Source organism: Pyricularia grisea, assembly GCF_004355905.1.
Source record: "Pyricularia grisea strain NI907 chromosome V map unlocalized Pyricularia_grisea_NI907_Scaffold_10, whole genome shotgun sequence".
In the NCBI taxonomy this organism is placed as follows: domain Eukaryota; kingdom Fungi; phylum Ascomycota; class Sordariomycetes; order Magnaporthales; family Pyriculariaceae; genus Pyricularia; species Pyricularia grisea.
This window is the reverse complement of record NW_022156722.1, coordinates 627,703-647,988: the sequence shown is the minus strand read 5'-3', so window position 1 is coordinate 647,988 and position 20,286 is coordinate 627,703. Positions and strand designations below refer to the sequence as shown.

Genomic DNA, 20,286 nt, shown 5'->3' with positions numbered 1-20,286 from the left:
CCAACAGCTGGCCAAGACAGCCAGTGGTCTCAAGTCAGCGACCCAGCTTGCCAGCTGGGTGTCAAGTCTGACCCTGGTCGAAAAGATGGAAGTGCTCACTCAGATGGCGGCACCCAGCGCCACGGGACCCTTTTTGGGGCGAAGTCACTGCACAACTTGACAAAAAAAAATCCACACAGATTGCGGCCCAAGCTGAAAAGTCCCCCATCACGTAATGCGCAAAGGGAGGCAACCTCTGTGCGTACAGTGGGGTTCTATCAAAGTGGATGATGCATGTCCAGGCAGGAGTCGTTCCCAAAAGACAAAGGCGACAAAAGGCAGCCGAGAGGAACATGCAAACAAGCTTGCTACTAAATTTAGATATCTCATGCTAAAACTGAGCTACCAGAATTAAGCAGGATTAGACTAGTTCGTCGCAAGAAAATCAAAGACAGAGGAAAATCGGTCGAATGACATATCGCCGCGGGAAAGGGATCTGCTCGTCTGGCATTAATCGTCCGAAAAGCGATCGCCCTCTCCATTGGTCCCGGTGTCGGCTCCAAGCTATCACCGGCCGCCGTTCATCGGAGCTCAGTCAAGTTGGATCTTGGCGGCGGACTCCAAAGTAGGTAGGTAGGTAGGTACGGTAGGTACTTTGTAGCAACATACCTACAGCACCTGTGCAAAAATATTGCAACCCAACGGATTTCGCCCCCACCTTGGCTTCGACCACCAATTTTTGGTGTAAGTCCACCAGCTTAATTCGAAGGCTACAAAAAAAGTAAATACATGAAAATAAAGCTATTTACATGCATTTCAATATTTGGTATACCAACTTTCGGCATTACGTATAGCCTGAACCCTACGCGGTATTGAATCGATAAGGTGGTCGATTTTAGCCTAATTTAACCCATTCTATACAATTTGGGTTGCAGCGGTAAATTCCTCGATATTAGCCGTATTTTTACCCAAATTTTGCAGGTAAGGGTATTCTTTATATAATATTTCCTTTAATATTTTCCAAACGTATTTTATAGGGTTTAAATTTGGGTTATAAACCGGCCAATTTATAAGTTCGATAACGTTTTCGAAAATGAAATTTATAAATTTTTTAAATACGTATATTTTGGCGTTATTTTGTTAAAAACGCCTTATTCCGTTATATAATGGAAAAAAACTTTTTTTTAACGTTTCGGTATAATTTTAAAACGTATAACCGCTTTGTTCACGTGGGGATTTGTTTCGTTATATGGCGATTAATTTAATCCTACCCCCTTTTTATATAATAGTCCAAAATATAATTATAATCGTTGGGTGGCCGTAATTTTTGCAATAAATATTAGCTGGTTTATAACGTTCGTTTGGGTAGCTAAAAATCCATATAAATTTTCCTAAACGTAAATTTTGCATTAAGTATTCGTTATTGTAAATAACCTATATATATTGCGTTATTAGCCGTATTAGATATTCCTATTATAAACTTATTTATTTCGGTTAATTTGTTTTTTTTACCTTTTTATTTATTTATAAAATAAAGGCGGGATTTAACAAATTTAGGGGATAATAAAATACGTTATTTGGTTTTTTAACGGGATATTCCCAATTTTTTTAAACGTTTGTTATAGGTTTAACGGCTATTACGGCTTTTTATTTCGGTTTGGAACGAATTTTAATTAATTCGAGGTAATTTATGTATCGAACGAACGAATACGCGTAGGTTTTTATTTGTAAATAGTTTTTTTTTATTTTGGCCGGGCCTATTTTTAAATAGGCGATTTTTATTCCATTTTTTTTCGGTACGGGAGATAATTGATTTTGTAGTGCCGAAAATTTCCGTAATTTCCGTTAAATTTTGGCCCAATTTTCTCGTTTATATTATAGCGGCGCGCGCCAAAGGATTAAAATTGTAATATTTTTGGCGGTTTCCGGTTAATAATTTACCAAAATCACGTTTTGGTGATATATTGTTGTTGAGGAATAAAAGATTGAAAAAAAGGAGGCTGGGGAAGGTTCACGCGATTTTAAACGCGGTGTTGCGTTTTGTGGGTTTGGGTTGCAATATTTTTGCACACCTACTGTAGGTAAGGTAGCTTGCAAAGATTTTTTTTCTTTCTCCGCACAACAGCCACATTACTAGTCTCAGGGCTCATCCCTGAACGGCGCGATCCCAATTGAGCTGTGGCTCAATTGGTGGCTTTGCTTTGTACCTGTGGGTCCAAACACAAAGATCACAGCGGTTCAGGTCTGAGGACAACTTGTTCATTTTCGTCGCAAGTGGAGGTGATTTCGGCATTTCGGCGACCGACACTCCGTTATAATTAATTAAATAAAAATCGTAAAAATATACGGTTTGTACGTTGGATATAGCAATTAGCAAAATAATTAACAACGATTTATTTTATATTTTTAATTATTATATTGGTCGAATTGGGATATAGGTGGCTTTGATTCGCAAGTGGAGGTTGGGTTTTTAAAAAAAATTGGAATTTTTTGATTTTTTTTAATTATATTTTTATTTTTAAATATAATTTTAAAATTTTTGCACGTGGGGGGTAATATATACGTATATACTATATATATAAATTTTGGTTAATATATTACGTAATATAAGGTGTTAAATATTCGAATAGGTAAAATATTAAATATTTTTAATAAATTTTGCAGTCGAAACGGGTTTATATTTTTACCAATTTTCACGGTATTAAAACCAGAATTTTAACGATTAAACAACTGGTATAAACAAACCTCCACGTGAAATTTTTTTCTTAATATTGTTAAAATTGCGTATTTTATATATAAATTTAATATAATTTATATATTTTAAATTTTATTATATATTTATTTTAAATTAAATAAAAAAATAAACGTTGTTTTATTATTATGTATAATTAATATAAAAGATTATTATTACCAAATTTATTATTATATAACCTTTTATTAATAATTATATTAATTAATAAATATTTATATAAAATATTAAATTTAACGTATATTTATATAAATAAAAAAATAACGAACGATAATTTGGAAAAAAAAGCTGTACATTGGTATTAATATAATTATACTTATTATTATATAAAAATAAAAAATTTATATATATTATTATTTATATATAAATTTTTAAATAGGGCGTTAAAAATAATAATACTATTATTTATTTTTATATTTATTTACTTATAGCAATAATAAATATAGGGTTTTAACTATTAAATAGCCCCAATTTTAAATTTTATACCAATATTTTTTTTATATTTATACGATTTTTATTTAATTAAATATTCATAAATAAAAGAATACACAGTATTTTTACTGTATCGCTATTGCACGTACAGTGCATGCACAGTGCGTATACTGTGCGATAACCTCCACTTGCGGCGATAATCGACAACATGTCCTCAGACTAGAACGGGCGCGATCTTTTTGGCCAATTTGATTGGCCGAAAAGCCGTGTGGCTGAAAGGTACATGGAGCGTCCGGTCCACCACTGCGAAGCAGGGGTGGTCTAGTCTGAGCACTGAGACTACCACATTACGTGTTCGCAAGCCTCTAGAATCGGCCATATCAATTGAACTCAAAACCGATAGTTGATTTAATTTCGTCAGTATACGCAGTACTATATGGGTGTGTCCACAAATGCCGCGTCAAGAGAGTGAGGCTTAGCATTCTTGGTTAATAACGCGGTTGTCGATTTTCTCCCGACGTAGAAAAAATATTTAGTCGGGGGCAGTGGCATGACGTGTGGGACCCTCTCCGGTGCAGTAGTTTTTGATCCAGACGCGTGTAGACTTCCCCCATAGTAAAGCCGCGTAGTATACGAGCCTGTTTTGGAAAGTATAACCGTATTTCGACGCACTTGTTGGTTTGTATCGGTCGCATATTTTCGCAAACAACCTGAGGTAGGTATGTAAGGTACCTATGTACTTGAACCTACCTTACTTATATATTGGTAATGAGGAAAAGAATTCCCCAGTTGGTAGCGGTGCATATACAGGGTACAACCCAAGTTTGTCTACCCTTTACTTTTATGCGTCGCTCTTTTCCAAACCATTCTAATCTAATTATCGAGCATAGGTTTTATTTACCTTTTCATTTACTCATTGTTCCCTCGTTGGTTGATTGATTATACGTAGGACAACCGTACTGCGAGGCTTTGTCAACACTGACTCAAGCAAGACTATTCTAGATCACTCTAGAGTATTAATTTATTTAGCTGATATATCTCAAATCTATTTGGAGCGGATACCGCAATCAGAAATACATATGTTCGGATGCGAGCGCAAGCTCGAATCCAATCAATCCTCAAGCACTGTCTGTCGAAACAGGCGGCACAGCGGAATGCTAAACGTCGGTTACACTGCGCAGAGGGTTGACTCGGCTGATCTGTCTCTAAGCAACGCCTGCTATACACTCAAAAGATAACACAGGCGCCGGTTTCAAGAACGGCTTTATGTTTTATTGGGTCTTTGTGAGTTGAACATGGTCCGTAGAAACTGAAACAGATATTCACCTAGGTGAGAGGAAGGACAAGACAGAGTCGATGAACCACTTGACAGACAAGGCGCCAATTACTGTTGTACACAGAGCAAATATTATCATATCGATCATTCGGCCAGCTAGTGGCAACGGTCGTACGACTTTCACTTTTTAGAGGCGGTAAGGAGAAGATAGTTTACGTTTTATAATCTTTCAAATCCGTTACGGACCCTGAATGCGGAGTCGGATGGCTTACCGGGCAGAGGCGGAGTGTGGGGTTTAGTAGGACACGTGCACGCTGCAAGGTGCTTTAGTGACAGGGCCAAGAGCACAACAGTTTTTTTTTCCAGCATCCATCCTTTTTTCGCTTTTAAAAGTCGTTGAAGAGTGGCTGCGACCCGGCCAACCGCCCGCAGTTTTTTGGAAATGTTGGCGTCGATCGAAAGCATGTCCGCATAGAAAATGCACATCTTGTGACAATTATTTCCCATCATGTTTACTTTTATATATTTGGTCGCGTGATAGCAGCAATTTTATCCGATGCGGAAGGTGTTCTAAATACTACCTACCTACCTACCTACAGTACCTTTCTACGTTCGCTTTCAATGTCGACGCGCAATCTCGACGCCATCGCAGATCGGTAAACGCCAGACCAACAAAAAAAGAAAACTACACAGGGGTTCAGGTTAATTATTCCGTGAAAGCTTTAGGCTAGCCCGTCCCGTGACAACGTTGAAGCCGTTTCGATGGATCGAGTTTGTCTAGGTGGCTGGGTCAAACTTGTACTCGTTGCAAATATGAAGACGTACACATATGCCGTATAAACTACCGAGTTAGGGATTCCCATTTCACCACAACGTTATCCAAATCGTAGAGCAGTTCGGACGGTCTCTTTCAGACCGAGCTCGGGGTTTGTGATCAAGTAAGTACCTGACTTGGTTGGACAATGAGAATTACCCCAATACGATGCCTGCATTTTTTTTTTTTTTTAGGAGACATTGGTGCCCAAGAGCCCGGGACAGGCAAAGACCTGAGCATGGCGGGTCTAAATGCATACCCGGTAGGTAGAATTAGGGTCCGTCTTTTCATGTCATCTGGCCGCGATCCAATTTCTTCAAAGATGCCCGGAGCAAGCACCTGCCAGTCTGTTGATTGTCACCATTCCCCTGGTTTTCTTTATTTATTCTGCAGAGCTGCAGAGAGATAGAGACCATTCATAGTGGAACCAAGGTAACTTTTGAGCTTAAACCGTTGTCAACCTTGGGCCGTGTTGGCACGGAGCTTTGGTGGGTTTCGGGTTCAATCGGTCGTTTTGGGCACAGCAAAGACAGGGAAAATAGCACAAAAGCCACCGTTTGGCGGCTAAAACCCAACATCTAGATAGACAGATTGGCGCCGCCTCTCGGTTTGCGATTTCAAGGTCATTCCGTCCGTTTCGTGTGATCACCCGGGGCTTGTTGTTTGCAATCCCAATAGGCGTTGTCTGCACATCTATTTATCCAGCCCTCATGGCCCAAGCCGATGCGCCGCTTTGTTGAATCGCCTGCCAGGGTGTCACCAGTATTGATACAATTGAGACAAAGCGAGGAGTACAGCAGCACGCAGATGGGGCTTTGTTCATTTTGTAATAGAGCCCAAGGGGAGGCTACCTGGACCTTGGGCATCCTTGGCACCAAGTCCCAAGACGTTTACCTCCCTATTTTGGGAGGGGAAGGCCCCAGTAGTGTATGGTCGCCAAGGGAGTACTAAGAAGCGCTGAAATCTCCTCTTGTCGTCAATCCTCCATCCGAAACTCAACTCCAAGTTCTCTTTTGAGCTCATCCCCGCACACACTGGGATTTTGTTCGATTTCCCCCCTTGTCTCAACTCAACAGGCAAAACGGTAGCCGATTTGGCCCGACTTCCAATTCAATCAGAAGGAACATGATTTCTCACAAACAACGAGCATACAACCTAACTCACTATACCTAGCGTTAGCCTCGCAAAGCACCTGCCTCCGTCTTTTTCGAGTCAAGCGAGTTCTGTACTGGAGTTGGCCAATTTGGTAGGTCCGCGCCCCCGGGAGTAGTGATGGCACGATAGAGAAAGTCCCCGTCGCTATCCACTCCACAACTCGTTGTTCCATTCGCCCTTTCTCCGCCCGGCCCCTTCTTAAAGCCGCGGCGGGGCGACTTGGACTGCACTGGACCGGCGGATTCGACCAGGGCAGCACTGGAGCGCAAGCAAGCAGGACTTTTGGGAAAACCGGTGGGCGAGGCTGACGTATCGTATCTAGGTAGTCTAAACTTGTTGCCAGATTCTCCAGCTCGTGAACTTATCTTTTGCTCCAACCAACTCCACTTTACACAAACGCACGCAACGCAAACCAAGGCAAGACAAAGGGCCGCCGAGGTTTAAGAGACAATTCATTACAGAAATACAACACAACCATTACCGATCGATTCCCCTAGCCCCTCGGCAACAACCCGACCTAAGTCATTCATCAATTCTACCAACGCTATAGCGGTTTGAAAGGAGGGGGAAAAGTCGCGACTTTGCAACATCATTTCGAGGCAAGAAAAAAAAAAAAGTCACAACCTAAATCGCTGCCCGTATACTGCAACAAACGCCATACCTCTGAGCCGCAGCTGCAGGCGCCCTCTTGGCAAGCCTTAAGATCCTGCACATCGTATTCTACCTGGACACTTTCCAAATATTATCTCTCCCTCTCCCTCTCTACTTGATCCGAATAATCCTGCAGTGCCATCCGTCTGCGGCCTCTGCCTGATCCGCCATCCTATTTAAAACACGAAAAAAATCCCCCACGAAGCGAATCAAAAGCCCCCCGCGGCAATTCCTCAACCACGGACACTATACTGAATCGTCGTTTCACTCCGGTCGAACTGCTCTGCGCTCTCGACCACCTTTACCGACCTCCCTAGAACGTCCACGAGATCACCAAGAAACTGAACTATCGCTAGGACACACTTTATTTTCCGAGAGACGGGGCGCTGCAGCAGGCCACGTGGACCTATTACATTTACTACCCCCGCTAGGACAAGTTCGATTGAAACCCTTTTAAATAACCGGAACGCGCACGATCCATCCCGAGTCCTCAACGTCCCTCAATCCACAAGGGCGCTGCATCCCGAACAATGGGTAACTCGAGCTCCAAGGAAGGAGGGGGTGGCTCATCGTCCAGGTCGGGCTCCGGCGCCGACAGGGGCTCGGACGGTCTGCAGTCTTATCCTTCATTCAGCCGATCCGACACCAAAGAGTCTTCTCGATCCTTTCGCTCTCTGCGGTCAAAGATTCCAGGATCCGGGCGGACTGATAGTCCTAGAACTTCAGCCATCATCACCAACGGCGATTTCGGGGACAAATCGGATGCCGCCTCTGTGAAGAGCGGGGTGTCGCGACAAGGCCGTACCGATTCCAATCTATCGGCGACTTCTCCCACCGATACGATCCAGTCGCCAATCGACGAGCCGCAACCGCCCCCCTCTCCGGTGCACGCTTCCCACAAACAAGGTGCCAAACACGACGTAAGCGCCGCGCAAGCCTCTGGTGAGGTCGACCATGTATCAGATCAACCCCCCGGTCAAGGTGGCGTTCCCAACCCCACGGCCCAGAGCCAGACTCCAGGTCAATCCATTTTGGTCAAGCGCGAGGACGCAGTCAACCCCGTGAGATCATCGGGGAGTCCTCGCGAGGATGGCGTTGCCATGAGTGAAATTAAGGATATAGACCTTGATGATTTCATAAAGCGGCTACTAGACGCGGCCTATGCCGGAAAGGTCACAAAGAGCGTCTGCCTTAAAAATGCCGAGATTTCGGCAATCTGTCATCGCGCCCGAGAGTGCTTCCTTTCACAACCTGCACTGCTGGAGCTGGACGCCCCCGTCAAAATTGTCGGTGACGTTCATGGTCAGTACACCGACCTGATTCGCATGTTTGAGATGTGCGGCTTCCCGCCAAACTCCAACTTTTTGTTTTTGGGCGACTACGTCGACCGAGGCAAGCAATCGCTCGAGACCATCCTGCTACTCCTCTGCTACAAGCTCAAATACCCCGAGAACTTTTTCCTGCTGCGGGGCAACCACGAATGCGCTAATGTCACGCGCGTGTATGGCTTCTACGATGAATGCAAGCGTCGTTGTAACGTCAAGGTGTGGAAGACTTTCATTGACACGTTCAACACTCTCCCCATTGCCGCCATTGTGGCCGGAAAGATTTTTTGTGTCCACGGCGGTCTGTCTCCCGCTTTGGTGCACATGGACGATATCCGCAACATCGCCCGTCCTACCGACGTGCCCGACTACGGACTACTCAACGACTTACTGTGGTCCGATCCGGCAGACATGGAACAAGACTGGGAAGCGAACGAACGCGGCGTAAGCTACTGCTTTGGTAAAAAGGTTATCACTGAGTTTCTGGCTCAGCATGATTTTGACCTAGTGTGTCGGGCGCACATGGTGGTGGAAGATGGATACGAGTTTTTCAATGATAGGGTACTTGTGACGGTTTTCAGCGCTCCCAACGTGAGTTTTCTTACATGCCCTTTCTACGGTTTCCCTATCATTAACGACTTGAATGCTAACCATTTCTCGATTTAGTACTGTGGTGAATTTGACAACTGGGGTGCCGTCATGTCAGTATCATCAGAGCTACTGTGCAGCTTCGAACTTCTTAAACCGCTCGACTCCAACGCATTGAAGAGCCACATTAAGAAGGGCAGGAACAAGAGGCAACACATGCTCAACAGTCCGGTAAGTGGCCTCTTACAAAACCTGTAGTCGCATGATTAACAAAGTGACACTGGCTAACGTCCCTCGTTTACATTTATAGCCTGCGAGCGTATTCCCACAAAGCGTATAGTCCTTTTATATATGAGGGTGATGGATATACAGGTAAACGGGAGCAGTTGGCGGAGACCGAAAGAAAACCGGCAAGATCACTCCAAGATCAGAAAAGGCCACTTGAGGCCATCTCCATTAATACGAGCCGAGCCAGTTTCCTCGAGAGGCACTAAGGGGGTTCTTCCAACATGTGCCTTCCGGACGCGACAAAGTCAGTATCGGAGAACTATCGATCGCTCGGGGGAACACATCAAACAAAGCTACGACCAGGAGCAAATATACACAAGATCGATTCGCGGGCTTGGGGTCAAGGTGGGCTAAAGAGACAGGATTCTTATATTTTTTTTTCCTACAAGTCGACTGGGACAAAGGATTCGCGGGAAATTGGGGAACATGGCAAGATACAAGCGACGAGTGCTAGCAAGTATCGTAGGTACTCCCGGATAGTACGATGTGTGCGAGCGTGCTGTTTGTATTATATACTAAATGTACAATGATGCTGCCGCCAGGCTACGTGACTCCTCAGTTTGCAGTCGGACAGGGTATTAAGTGGGCGACGCAGGGCCTGATCTTGTATCATCATCTCTTTTCTCGCTGGCTACATCATCTTACTTCCCGTCTTTTGAGCTTCTATGCATTTTCATTTTCATTTTCATTTCCCTTCCCTTCCCTTTTTACCTCCAATCCATCGTCCTCCCTCCTCGCCCTTTCTACTCCCGTTCCTTTGGCCTCACTCCCACACTTTCATACCTCCTCTTTCTCTCCTTCATCCTGCCCTCGAACCGTGACTACCCTCTCCGCATGGGCTGCTTTAGCGGCGTTAACTCCCCCCAAGACTTCCACTTGCTGCCTGGACGCCCACGCAAACTGCAGCCGCTAGGAAATCCAGGTGGCTCTGGATAGTTTTTCGCACCTTCAGCGGTTACTCTAATATACACCTCCTCGGATTTTTGGTAGTTCGGAGTGCAATCGTCGTCGACCCAAAACTTAGGTATGCCCCGAATGTTGTTGACCACGCAATTGGGCGTAATTTGAGTAATGGTTTGCCTGATTTGTCTCCATTCTCTCCCAGCCCGGTGGAAAATCGTGTAATAGCAACTGCGGCGGTTGTTGTTTGTATCCTCGACCGCATGAGCATCATCGCAAGCCTGAACGGCCGGGGAAAAAGCCATGGCGGCGGTGATGATTGCAAATAGGTTTTGGTTCTTCATGGTGTTTCTTTTGGATCTGAGGGTGAAACCCGATTTGTAAAAATTGGATTATCCTGAGAGACTAACTGACGGGAAGAGCGAAAGAGTGGAATTCCGACTGGGGAATTCAGCTTGATATATCATTTTGATATAAACATAAATCTCAAAATCGTTAATCGGCTTATGATTTTAACAAATGACCAGTCGGTTACTAAATTTATTTTATAATGCATATATAGTCCCTACAATGTAATCACTATTTTTAGATTTCGGATTGCCCAAATATCATAATTTCAATGGACCGATTCGTGTGGTTGCTTGTATCAATGACTAAAAACTAGATTTGCAAGGTCTATCCACCCACAATATATTGATAGGATATAAATAGGGCCCTTCGGTGTCTCCGTTTTTCTTTTTAAGTTATCTATGCCTTATCCCAGGTCTTACCAGGAACTTCGCATGGGGTACTAACTGTCCCTCTGCAGTTGTCTTCCTGGTAAACTTACTGTGAAAAAAAAAAAAAAGAAAAAAAAAAAACAATTTATGGTGGATTAGATTCTCTCATAGGACTCCACTGTATTCCGATAGTCGCAGGGACTGCCGGCCATAGTCTCGATAGTCGGAGTGGGTCCATAAAGGGCGTTGCTGTCGCCGGCCTTAAATTGGTCTGTCGACTTTCTTCCGTTATCTCCTCTCTTCATCCTCAGTCATATATTACCATATTTCCTCTTTAGTCTATTCCACATCATCCTCCCTCACCTCCTAACCCATTTCCTAACCCATTTATCAGCCCATTTGCTAACTTGGCTCCTCCCTCTTCTCCTCCCCCATCTCCTCCCTAATGTCCTACAGCTTCACCACCATCTCGGCCGCTAGCGATGATGTCTGTGTAAAATATACTGTCAATACATGTTCTAGTAGCAAACGTCTGAGGCTGCAGGTAAGCGAAGACGAAAAAAACTGAAGAGAATCGAACGAAGATAAAAAGGGACCTACACCTGTGCCCGGGAGCTTTTGGCCCCAGGTGCCACCCCGGCCACCGCCTGGCCTCTATCATCACTACCACGACCTCGACCGACGTTGCAGCCCTGTGAGCCCCGCGCCAGCTCGTTTTGGGAAAAGGCAAAGGGCCCGCAATATCACGCAGAGCTGCGCCCTGACTGATGGGCACTATGTGCAGCATTAGCGTGATATATGAGTGATCACATAGACACAAAACGAAACTGTATGGTTGGAAAAAGTATTTGAACTTACTTATAATGCTTTTGTCTGGGACGATGGTCTTTTACCCGTAGTTTGTAGTCTGGAAAAAAGTCACCATATGTTAGTATATTTCTGTCCGTTGTGTAAGTTCATGGGACAAGTAAGCGATTAACCTGCATTTGGGCTGTCTGCGCTATCGGAAATATTGAATAGTCTGTCAGGTTCTCGCTGCAAGGCAGGATGTGAGTGTCTTGATGGTTCCCAGGTGTAGTTTGTAGCTGGGAAAATGTGAAAACTCGGCAACTCACTGGCATCTTTTCGTATTGTCAAAATAGAGGAAACGTACTGCTTACACTAAGTTGCAAGATATATGGAAAATAGGCACATAAAACTGTGATAAGGTAGCCTTCAAAGGCACCTACCCAAGGAAGGTATCTAGGCGAACTACCATATCGCATTCCACTACTCTATTGGGACTTCATTGACATACGACCAAGAAGCATACGCCTACCGTACAGTTCCGACTCAAGAGCGATTACGGAAAGGGCTGTTTGTTACCAGTCCATTGGTTTCCATAGACGGCCAGCGCACATGGGCAGGCACGGGCAAACATACTTGATCAATTAATGAAGCCCGCATCATTCATCGCGGGATATAATTACTTGTTAGAAATGGCTTTGCCCGGAAACTATACAGGGCCAATGGTGAGAAATGCCCAATGTCGCAGGTTCGATCCGTATATATACATTACGGACTTGCAAGGCCACGGCTGCTGTTCGGGCACCCATGGACCTGCCTAGCCTGTGGTGATTTAAACACGGGGAAGCGACTGCCTACCTACCTAGGTAAAGATTGAGACCTAATATGGAATAGAGAAAGGACGACTCGGCCTCCTTATCCGCCCCTTGCCCGGAAGATGTGGTCTTTCTAAAGCTTTCCATGGACGTTATTGTCCTTCTAAACCCATCCATAATAATAAAGCTGTATTTGGTCCATAATATACAACTATATTCATTTCCAAGTCTCAAGGCAGGTGTAAATTTCCGGCTTTAGCAATAATTGAAGCAATATGTTAAAGCGCTTTCCACGGTCAGGATATTATCCATATCTAATTTATAAGTAAGAAAAGACTTACACTACATATAGTAGGTAGAACTGCCAGGGTTAGAAAAATTTACAATTGGGTCCCTAGGGACGCAAGACGGTTGATTAAAGGGAACAGGCATGGAGGAGGGGTGCTGGATTATAATCGAATGGATTAGTACTACCTGCAACTATAATAATAACTCATTCGATCCAAATTATAACTTTTACAGACTAAATTTGAAACCAAAAAAAAAAAAAAAACTAGACGCACTATTTGCTACATATACAGAAGTTACAAGGAAGTTATATTGAAACAGCTGGAGAAATATATTATATACACCACATCCGTTTATTTTCCGTATATTAAAACAACTTAAATTTGTATTATAATATGATATTTACACTACCGGAACCACAACCCCCAAGCAGTAATAACGTAGTTCCTCTGTAAACAGGACCTAAAAAAGGGACAACTAAGAAAGTGACAATCATGTAGTTATAAATGTGATAAGTGCAAAAACTAATAGAAATCAAAAATAGAATCTGACCACTGCAGGGATCGAACCTGCGACATTGAGCGTATACAAGTCGTACGGTGTGAATCGTACTGTAAAGCTCACGATATAACCACTAATCTAAGCGGCCGATGTTGTATTTAACTTGGATGAGATTGCGGTAAAGATGGTCTGTTTATAAAGAAGCTGAAAGTGGACCCCGTTGGGTTTTCCATTCCTGAAAACTCAAGGGCTAGGTACTGGATGATAATGTTCTTCCATGTACGGTGGGACCAGAGACCCACCCAATGTAGATATTAGGCAGTACTGCTTTTATATTTTATCTTGCTCTAATCAAAAAAATATTAATCCCGTTTTTTTCGATTTAACGTCTCCCATGTGCTTGCTGTACGGTGCTGCAAAGAGGAGAGTTTAAGTAAAGTAGCTATAAAAAAGGTTGGTTGACCCTTTTAATATTTGCGGGGCCAGTGCAATTGAGGTTTGTGGTTGGCTCCCATTCCCTGTGACGTCGGGCTGGAAGACGCTATTTCAGCTTACAAAAAGTTGACAACCCCAAGTAAATAGACAGTCAACAATCATGGAAGGCGTAAGGGCTGCACAAACACTCATGCGCCGTAGCCATTCCGGGCTGGCCAAGGCTACTGCGTTAAGGTGAGTGCTCCTTCCTTCCTCATTCTCAATTAGGAAGCTATCACCCACATCACTAACGAGCTTCCGCCGTCCCGTACAAAAAGGTCGCGCGCCGCCTGCGCACACTCGGCTGCTCGCGTGCGATTATTCAACCCGTCAGCGCTGCAGCCAGCCTCGACATGGACGAATCCCGCTCCGACATGCACGCGGTGCTTCTCCAGCAGCACAGTGCTCTTTGCCAAGGGCAAGAATGCCAGAGGCTCGAAAAAGAATGCACAAGAAGCGACATCATCCAGGAAGCAAGCCGACGACGATGATGCCGGCGCGCAGGGTCGCCGCGGCAAGGCAGAAGTCCCCGCAGAGGACCCGTTCATTCTCGACGAAACGGAAGAGGCGTACGCGCGCGTGGCGGCACGAGGTGAGGACAAGCTCAAGGCGATCAGGATGGGCTCGCGCTTCACGCCGGAGGTGCTGGGCAAGGTGCCGGTGACGCTGTCGAAAAAGGCGGGGGGCAAGACGGTGCTGCTCGAGGAGACGGCGCTGGTGGACGTGCGGCAGGGGCGCATGGTGCAGCTGACGCTGTTCGAGGCCGAGAACCGCAAGGCGGTCATCAGCGCCATCCAGGCCAGCGATCAGTTCAACCAGCAGCCGCAGCAGGACCCCGAAGACCCGACCATCCTGACGCTCAAGGTGGAGCCCGAGAAGCTCGAGGACCAACTGCGCAACGCAAAGGATATCGCCCACACTTGGAGGGAGGGCTTGCGCAAGGTGACAAACGCTCGGCAGAAGAAGCACGCGCAATGGAAGGATGCCAAGATAATAACCAAGGACGATAGGACCAAGCTGGACAAGGTGGTGCAAAAGATGCAGGATACCTGCATGAAGGCAGTCGATGCTGCCGAGGAAAGGGCGGTCCAAGCACTGAAAAAGGCGAGGTCCAATACGCTAGACTTTTGAGCTTGTGTACAATTGTAAAACGTGTACGATATATGGCGAAATTTACCCTAATTGTGGTGCTTGATGGATGGTAGAAAAAAAAAACTTAGACGGAATAACATGTGTAATTGTTACAAATACAGCTTCTCTATGACATTGTATACATTTTAGAATCTCTGACAAAATTGCAGAGCCTTTTGGTTTCGTCAAGATCCATGAACCTTTCTCGTGCTTAAGCTTTTGGCTGCTTGCCAGGAGCAGGTCTTGGGGCTCCAGGCAGTAAAGAAGCCACCTTATCGGCAAATCTCTGAGCATCCGAGGCTTTGTATGTAGAGTTCTGCCTATGGAACATGGCAAGTGTTGGCAAAACCTGCGTCATTTCGGCAAACTTGGGGCCCTCATACTCGCCCCTGACAACAGCGCTCATAATGGCATCCTTGGTCTCCTCCCCGGGGCCCCGGATGGATCTGAGGGGGGTTTCTTGAATGAGGTAGTCGCGCTCCTTGGGGTCCGAGAAGAAAATAGGCTTCTCGGAGTGGTAGCGATGCTCTGTGTCGCGCGGGTGGTTAGGGCCGCTCTCCGTGTTGAATGCTTGACCTCCTCCCAACACTCGCATGGCTCGAATAGCGCCTTCGACCATGCCTGCTGAGCCGGTCGATGTTGGCACAGCTGGACGCCAACCCTTCAAAGACTCAGCGTTGGTCGAAGGGGTGTAGATTCCGGGAGTACCTGCGTTCAGGGCATCATAGTTGGCGTTCATCTCCTTGGAAATCTCGGCTTCTTCCGGGGTGAGCCCATTAATCAGGTTTCTAGACTTTTCCCTTTTTTCGCCACCGCGACTACCGCCCCGACCACGACCACGAGCACCACGACCTCCTCGGCCTCCACGACCACCACCACGGCCGCCTCCAAATCCACCCGGCGAAGCAACCCGATCATTTGGGCTGCCAAAGGTACCACCGCGACCCCTGCCGCCGCGGCTGGTCGACGGAGATGTCACTCCAGTTCCGGGAAAGCGTCCACCTGGCTGCACAGGCAAACGTCCCTCTCCCATACGAACAAACCCGCCGCGGCCACGACCCCTACCCAAGAAACTGGGGGCTTTGACAACGTTCACGGGCTTGGAACCTCCTGCTCCCGCCGGGCCTGGGCCGGAACGGGGGCCAGGGCGGGGGACGGTGCGGACGTTGGCGATCGTCTGGCTCGTTTTCACAGCGCTAAAGGAAGACTTGGACGGTGCGCCCGGGGCGGAACCGTTGGCGCTCGAGGGTCCGGCGAGGTCACTGAGGGAGTCTGCGGCGGCTCTGGATCGGCCCCGGGGGTCGCTGGGCTTGTCTCCGCCCTGCTCGTCCGAGGACCATCGGCTCGGGGTCGTCGAAAAGGCGCGGCTCGTGGGAATGACGCCTGGCCATGCTATTGATGTGGATGTAGAGGAAGCTCTAGCTGGGAGGCCATGCGTGCCCCGCAGGACAGAGCAAACTGCCCTGGAGTGCATTGTTTATGTGAGAAGAGAGAGTCCGAGGTCGAGAGGGGTTATTGGCGTGTCCCGACCGGACTGTAATATTTTAGATATAGCAGATAGATGAAGTCGTGTATGGTGCAAGGGATTGTTGCTGTATGCATTTGCTACTGGCTTCACGTCGTCGAAAAGTGTGGAGCTCACGGTGGAAAAGCTCGAAAATTTAATGATCTTTGATTGGTCAATCTTTGCACGCTAAACGGGGTGTGGGTTCTTGCTGCTTGAACGCGCCGGGCCTGTGCGTTGGCGCGATTCCACATGGGACGGGACAGTGCATGGTGCTGGCTGGACCTCGGAGCTACCAGAATGAGGCCGCGGCAGGTACAGTCAGTCAGTGTCAGTCAAACAACCTGTTTGGATTGTTGCAACCTTTTTAATCAATACAACAAAATCCGCCTGCTTTTAGAAGCTTTGTTTTTCCAGAGTCACTGATGAAGGCGCTTTCGCATAAGAGGGATCGAAAGTTATAAAACAAAATAGAAAAGAGACGAAGCATGTCTTCACAAAAGCAAAAAGTATCGGCAACTGCATCGCCATACCCATACGCAGCAGCTCCCGACATCATTCGTGCACACCAAAAAGATGCATACTTTTCGGGAGTGCTCACCAACCAACTGACCGACTTGCATCGTCGATTTCTGGGAGCTCGATCTGCTCATGCTTGGTCAGGCAATGCGCGCACCACGGCCGAACTTCTTTATCTGGCCTTGACCACTCTTATTGGTAACCGGACATTGGGAGAGGAATACTGTGACTTGGTTCAAGTAGAAGCCTCAGAGCCAGCACCTTTGTCAATACTCAGTCGAGGACAGAAGAGCAACACGGGCAACGATGGAAATCATGATCAAGGTATACCGGGCCCTAGGCTCCCTTCAATCACTCGACGGGCTGCCTACATCACCCTAAGTATTCTCGTTCCGCATTTTTTCTCTCGCTTCATGCCCACAATACGTGCAGCTATACGCCGCCGCCTGGAAGCTCGTCTGCACACACTCGCAGCCCGTGCTGGTCGCAAACCACAAGCTGCCAACAAGGGCAAAGCTGGTGAGCCACCGAAACTGCCTCTCGAAGCCCACATAGAGCGCTATATTCTCGCGCATCTCCCGGCCCTGACGAGTGGTGGTCCTTGGCAGGCTGCTGCACTGGCAGCCTTTTACTTTGGTGGGGCGTACTATGGTCTCGCGAAACGTCTCGTCGGGTTGCGTTACGTCTTCACGCGAGACATCACCGCCGGCGGCACACAAAATAACCGTGCCGGCTACGAGGTTCTAGGTGTACTGCTGGTGGTGCAATTCACCGTCCAGGCCTACATCAATGCTCGTTGTCTTCTAGCTGCCACTGCCCACACTTCTGCTTCATCTCAATCCCGAACCGAGCAGGATGAAGACAACGAGGCGAACCTAGAGGCAGATGCTGAGGATGGATTTGCTGTACATGAGCCAAATCGCCACCCGCACACCTTTGGTGTCGAGGTCTCGTTGGACCACGCGCATTCGTATACGGCAAACAACTTTGTCCTCCTACCAGGCGACGACCAAAACCAAGCACCTGCATCCACAATCGACATATCCAAGGCAACCCACACGCCCATCATGCCGCGTGGCGGCGCACGTTACGACTTGGCCAACCCTAAAGTCATGTGCTGGATCAAGGGAGAGCAGCAAAGGCGTTGTACATTGTGCCTGGAGGGACTTCGAGATCCCTCGGCCACTCCATGCGGTCACGTTTTCTGCTGGTCATGCATCGGCGATTGGGTCCGCGAGAAGCCGGAATGTCCCCTTTGCAGGCGAGAGGCTTTAGTGCAGCACATTTTACCACTGAGAGCTCCTATTGCTGCTTGAGCAGAATTGTGCACAGTGGAATATTCACGGAACGGGTAATTAATATGAGTTGACTGTCGCAGTACCTTCTTGGTCTCACGTTATTAAACTGCACGTCCTTGCACCCGTTCATACTAGAGATGCGTCTTTTTACTCTGACTCTTGTCCCGATGGCAAGTTGGGCTTCCTCAGGATCTTTATAAATCCAATCCAGAGCGCAATAGACACCATGGGGAAGATGCCCATAACATACAGGGCAATGTTGTACCCCTTCTCCTGCGCAATCCAGCCAGCTAGTACGGGCGACAGCGACGCTCCGACTCCCTGACAGGTCATCACAGCGCCCAGTCCGACGTTCACCCTCCCAGAGTGACTTAGCACCTGGGCAACGCTCCCTGGGGTGGCGACGCTCTGCAGCCCTGCCCCTATGCCATCCAGCACTTGGACGGGCCACACGCCCCACGACTCTATAAAGGTGCCGGCCAGTACGGTGCGCACCGGTAGCGAGCAAAAGGACACTAGGATGATGGGCCAGTACCCGACTCCATGGATGACTGCGAGCCGCGATGCCGCCAGAGCCATGATCACCATGGTTCCCTGGGCCACTACCACGGTTACACCTGTGAAGGATGCCGGCTCCGCCTTGTGCGCGGCCACCACGGCCTGCCCGTAAAGTGGCAGCACTGCGGCGTTGCCAAGGTGAAACGCCAGCAATGCCACGCCTAGCACGAGCAGCTCCTTGCACTGGACTAGCATCTTCCAGGCCTCCGCGTGCTCTTCGGGTTGCTCTTGCGGCTGTGACGGCTGCGGCCGATGATCCTCTTGGTTGGTCGTGGCCGCCTGGCCACCGCTTCGCGTGTTGGTTTTCTCTAACCCCCTAGCCGCCTGGTGATCCACGGCTTTGGCCGGGATGATGGCGATGGACACCAGCGTCACGACGCCAAACGCCCATGAGAGGTAGAAAACGGCGCGCATCCCGAACCTGGAACCCAGGATGGCCCCAAGACCAGCCTCTGTCATGTTCCCTGCGTGATTCACTGCCTGTACGCGGCCGTTCAGGGTGTGAAACCCCTTCTGGCGCGCCACTCCCAACGTCAACGCCACCATGACTGGCATCAAGGCCACTCCGGCGCCGGCGACGATGATCTGTGCGACAAAGACGAGCTCCTTGGCGGACGGGGAGAGGAATATCAGCACATTGGCCCCCATGCAGATTAATGTAGACGCCGCGGCCAGTGACCGCTTGTACGTCGTCGCGTCAATCAGTGCTCCCATTGGCACCGTCAATAGCATGGCCACGACGCCACCTGTCGTCGACACGGTGCCAATAAGCCCCGGGCCCCAGCCGTGCTCCTGCAGGAACACCCCCAAGAATGGGCCCAGGCCCGCCGAGACGTCGGCAATAAAAAAGGATAGCGAGAGGAGCGCCCATGTGGCCCGTGTCAATTCCCGGTCTGACACCGCCGGGACGTCTGAGGGGGACTGCGGCTCTGGGACATTGATGAGGTTTGTCGCCGGGTCGCTGTTGATGGTGGTAGTGGCCGTGGGGGTGATGCCACCGTCGTGTGCTGCATGGGCTGCTTCCTGGTAGTCTTCCAGTTTACTCGTTGTAGTCTTTTCCTTCTCTGTTATTTGAGAGCCATGCAGGACTTCTTTCCCCTTTTCCTTGGCGGTAGACTCTATAGCGTCTGGATCTGGAGTCACCATCCCGTCCGTGCTGGTTTGCGAAGGAGATGCCATCTTCTTCCCTTCGAAGCTCAGATGGAACAAAGAGACCTATCAAAAACACATAGAAAATAAATATATTAGATTGGGACGGTTCTGCTTTCCTTTTCCAATGGGTGTCCCCCTCCAACAAGTACGGAGTAAATGCAAATGCATAGGCAGTGTTGAGATTATGGGAGGGAAGAGGGAAAAAAAAAAAACAGTCGTAAAGTAAAGTAAGTTAGGCAGGTAGCTACGGAGTAGTTTACCGATGAATCTCCTCTCTTAGAAAAACATAAAAGCCCCCTGGCATTGACTCGTTTCCATCCCAACAAGCATAAAAGGGCAGAAAAAAAAAAAAAAAAAAAAAAAAAACAAAAAAAAAAAAAACCA

At 47.6% G+C, this 20,286-nt stretch overlaps 7 protein-coding genes across 7 annotated transcripts; 3 read left to right on the top strand and 4 right to left on the bottom strand.

The window, feature by feature from the left end:
* Nucleotides 1-4,486: 4,486 nt before the first annotated feature.
* PgNI_11714 (uncharacterized protein) lies at nt 4,487-4,805 on the bottom strand (the record flags this gene model as incomplete). The annotated part of the gene is made up of 2 exons (XM_031131678.1): nt 4,487-4,623; nt 4,709-4,805. The coding sequence occupies 2 exons, from the start codon at nt 4,803-4,805 to the stop codon at nt 4,487-4,489; spliced, it is 234 nt and encodes a 77-aa protein (XP_030976426.1).
* A 1,444-nt stretch (nt 4,806-6,249) lies between these two features.
* On the top strand, nt 6,250-9,800 carry PgNI_11713 (uncharacterized protein). The gene is made up of 4 exons (XM_031131677.1): nt 6,250-6,496; nt 6,728-8,972; nt 9,048-9,200; nt 9,280-9,800. The coding sequence occupies exons 2-4, from the start codon at nt 7,587-7,589 to the stop codon at nt 9,307-9,309; spliced, it is 1,569 nt and encodes a 522-aa protein (XP_030976423.1). The 5' UTR covers nt 6,250-6,496; nt 6,728-7,586; the 3' UTR covers nt 9,310-9,800.
* A 1,518-nt stretch (nt 9,801-11,318) lies between these two features.
* Nucleotides 11,319-11,997, bottom strand: PgNI_11712 (uncharacterized protein; the record flags this gene model as incomplete). The annotated part of the gene is made up of 3 exons (XM_031131676.1): nt 11,319-11,365; nt 11,477-11,636; nt 11,992-11,997. The coding sequence occupies 3 exons, from the start codon at nt 11,995-11,997 to the stop codon at nt 11,319-11,321; spliced, it is 213 nt and encodes a 70-aa protein (XP_030976424.1).
* Nucleotides 11,998-13,861: 1,864 nt separating this feature from the next.
* On the top strand, nt 13,862-14,871 carry PgNI_11711 (uncharacterized protein; the record flags this gene model as incomplete). The annotated part of the gene is made up of 2 exons (XM_031131675.1): nt 13,862-13,935; nt 14,019-14,871. 2 exons carry the CDS (start codon nt 13,862-13,864, stop codon nt 14,869-14,871), a joined length of 927 nt encoding a protein of 308 aa, XP_030976421.1.
* A 211-nt stretch (nt 14,872-15,082) lies between these two features.
* PgNI_11710 (uncharacterized protein) lies at nt 15,083-16,345 on the bottom strand (the record flags this gene model as incomplete). The annotated part of the gene is made up of 1 exon (XM_031131674.1): nt 15,083-16,345. The coding sequence occupies one exon, from the start codon at nt 16,343-16,345 to the stop codon at nt 15,083-15,085; it is 1,263 nt and encodes a 420-aa protein (XP_030976422.1).
* A 518-nt stretch (nt 16,346-16,863) lies between these two features.
* PgNI_11709 (uncharacterized protein) lies at nt 16,864-18,210 on the top strand (the record flags this gene model as incomplete). Its single annotated transcript, XM_031131673.1, has 1 exon — nt 16,864-18,210. One exon carries the CDS (start codon nt 16,864-16,866, stop codon nt 18,208-18,210), a length of 1,347 nt encoding a protein of 448 aa, XP_030976586.1.
* A 129-nt stretch (nt 18,211-18,339) lies between these two features.
* On the bottom strand, nt 18,340-19,929 carry PgNI_11708 (uncharacterized protein; the record flags this gene model as incomplete). The annotated part of the gene is made up of 1 exon (XM_031131672.1): nt 18,340-19,929. One exon carries the CDS (start codon nt 19,927-19,929, stop codon nt 18,340-18,342), a length of 1,590 nt encoding a protein of 529 aa, XP_030976555.1.
* Between the last annotated feature and the right edge of the window lie 357 nt (nt 19,930-20,286).